General features: G+C 42.4%; 1 protein-coding gene across 2 annotated transcripts in view; it reads right to left on the bottom strand.

Moving 5' to 3' along the window:
• The window catches only part of LOC138003444 (cadherin-23-like), an 81,166-nt gene that overhangs the window by 26,718 nt on the left and 51,948 nt on the right, over positions 1 to 2,500 (bottom strand). For both annotated transcript variants that reach the window (XM_068849516.1, XM_068849517.1), the window contains 2 exons: positions 1,814 to 2,259; positions 434 to 629 (listed from right to left, as the gene is read on the bottom strand). In XM_068849516.1, the coding sequence (XP_068705617.1) occupies positions 434 to 629; positions 1,814 to 2,259 (642 nt within the window). The remainder of the gene's footprint in view (positions 1 to 433; positions 630 to 1,813; positions 2,260 to 2,500) is intronic.

The following is a 2,500-nucleotide window of genomic DNA, read 5'->3' on the forward strand; positions in this document are numbered from 1 at the left end:
TGACAATGACGGACCGGCGCCGCTTCACAAATGTTGCAAGTTCGGAATCTTTCATTTGTTATCAATGTGTTGAATTATAAAACATTTATAGCGTTCAAGATTGCGTGATATCGCCTAATTTTAGCCGACTCGGCCTTCGGCTTCGTCGGCTAGGTATTAGGCGATATCACACTCGCTTTCGCGCCATAACTGTTAACTATTCACCTCCGGGCAATTTGCGCGCAATTTGCGCCCGAAAATGTTGTAATCTTTACAGGAAAAATACAGGTTAAAATCACCTTTTTGCGCTATATTACCTCACTGTTTTAATACTAAGACAACTATTCACCTCAATGTCAGTGGCTAGTGGTGGATATTTACCGAGCCGCGAAGCGGCTAATTATTATTAAATTCAAACGAGTCCTGTTGAACCTCTACATAAAGATTATCGAACCTTCTTCGTTTCCGCCAACAATAGCATAGCTGACATGCGCATTGACTCCTTCATCATCGTCCCTTGCAGAAACTGTAAGGATCTTTCTGTCCTCGGCATCACCCAGTGCCCTTGTGTCTTCATCTACTGTCTTGGCATAGGACTCAGGTACAAACATTGGAATAAAGTCATTCACATCTAAAACTGTAACCGTCAGCTATAAAATAACAAGAGGATAATTGCTTCAGTGTAACTTGCATCTAGAGTGAGGTAAAACGGCTTTGTACTAACTCCACGCCTATGTATAATATAAGTAAATTTTGAAAATAGCATCTATGTATGTACTGTGGATATCATGAAATCTTATTTTGGTTTGAAAGAGAGTAAATGAAAGTCCAGGATCTTTACGAATTTTGGACCCAGTCCGTGCAAAAACTGTCCTGTCAAGGAAAACGTCACAAAAAAAATACAAATTAGAACTACGTCCAGTGGGGTACCCGAAGTTGTTTTCGACTTTGGGAGGATTTCACGTGACGTCATCGCCCGCCATGTTGGTGGACAAAAACAAAAGATCTCTCATTAGCTCCTTTTGTTCGTCCATCAGCAACTGCACATTGCAGCATTGTTATCTGTCTCAAGGTGTTGGTTGCAAATCATCTCTTCCATCTCGTTGACGGTGAGTATTGAGTGAGAAGTATCCTGCAACTGGAGTGAAGAATCGGACTTGAAACAAATAAAGAACAAAGATTGCACGTCGTGAATTGGCGCTTCCGCTCTGCTATTCGTCTTCGTTCTCGCTGAACCCAGTGAGCCGTTCCCGAAGGCGTCATCGGCGGTGTCGTCGTCGTTGCGTAACATTTCGAATGCGTAGCTTCGGGTAGCTGTCGTCTTTAACCTATTAGTCATTGATTTGCTTTGTTAATCTACGCAAAATCTATCGACATCCACTACCACTACACCTCTTGTGGCAGATACGAACTCGCAAACCGACGAAGTCCAATATCAAAGATGTGCGCTCTAAACGGCCGCCATGTTGGTCGCATTGATTAGCCATGATTACCATAAGAAAAGCAACTCATGGATTCCTATGAGTATGGCGCACGCGCTATAAAATATAATTTCCCATGGTGCTTTTCTTTCCTCTGTCGAACATTCCCTGTATACCTTTCAAGTCTATCACCCTTCCATGTAATAGGCCACTTTCGTTATATTAAAATTCAGCTTGAAAGAGAGGTTTAGAGGACAAAGAAAAGGGAAAGTGGCCTGATATGTTGATATCTTTCACATTCATTGCAACTAGTCCTCTCTGCCTCGCTGTCAAGCTAAATATTAATATTTCGAAAATGGTCGATTGAGCCAATCTGTTGACCATAAAAGGCTATTACAGATTTCAGTATTTACCGTAGTAGTTGACTTCTGCTCAGTGTTATTTACTCTGCTAATCGCGGCTATAACCAAGGAATATCTTGCCACTTTTTCTCGATCAAGGCCACTGCCAGTCCAGTTTAAATACACAGTACCATTTAACTCGCCGATGATGAATTGTTTGTCTTCATTCCCTTCTTCTATTCGGTAATGAATTGTCTTGTGTAAGTCTGCCGCATCCATGTCACTCGCGTTGATCTGGGAGACAAACGTGCCCGCGGTCGCATTTTCAAGTAGGTCGGCGGAGTAATGTTCTTGGTGGAAGACGGGCGCGTTGTCATCTACATCAATGACGGTTACTAGGAGACGAGCATAACCAGAGAGGGCGGGACTGCCAAGGTCTTCGGCCGAAATTGTAATGTTAAAAAACGGTTGTGTTTCGTGGTCCAACTTTTCCCTTAAAGTGACGACTCCAGAATTCGCTGAAAGAAGAAGGAAAAAAAAAAGAGAATTTCATGGGATGATTGCTTTGTCCTTTCCCTCTCGGATACCTTTCATTAAAGTGAGTTCCACAATAGTGTGCTTAAGCAAGGTTAAAGCACACGTTCCGGATATCAAATCTCTCAATCAAAAGTCAGTCTTTTCTCTCTTTCAGAGCTCTGGCTCGATAACGTTTTAATAGTATGTACCACTCAAGTGAAAAGTGCTTTCCGCGCGTTTTGA

Source organism: Montipora foliosa, chromosome 5, assembly GCF_036669935.1.
Source record: "Montipora foliosa isolate CH-2021 chromosome 5, ASM3666993v2, whole genome shotgun sequence".
Classification (NCBI taxonomy): Eukaryota; Metazoa; Cnidaria; class Anthozoa; order Scleractinia; family Acroporidae; genus Montipora; species Montipora foliosa.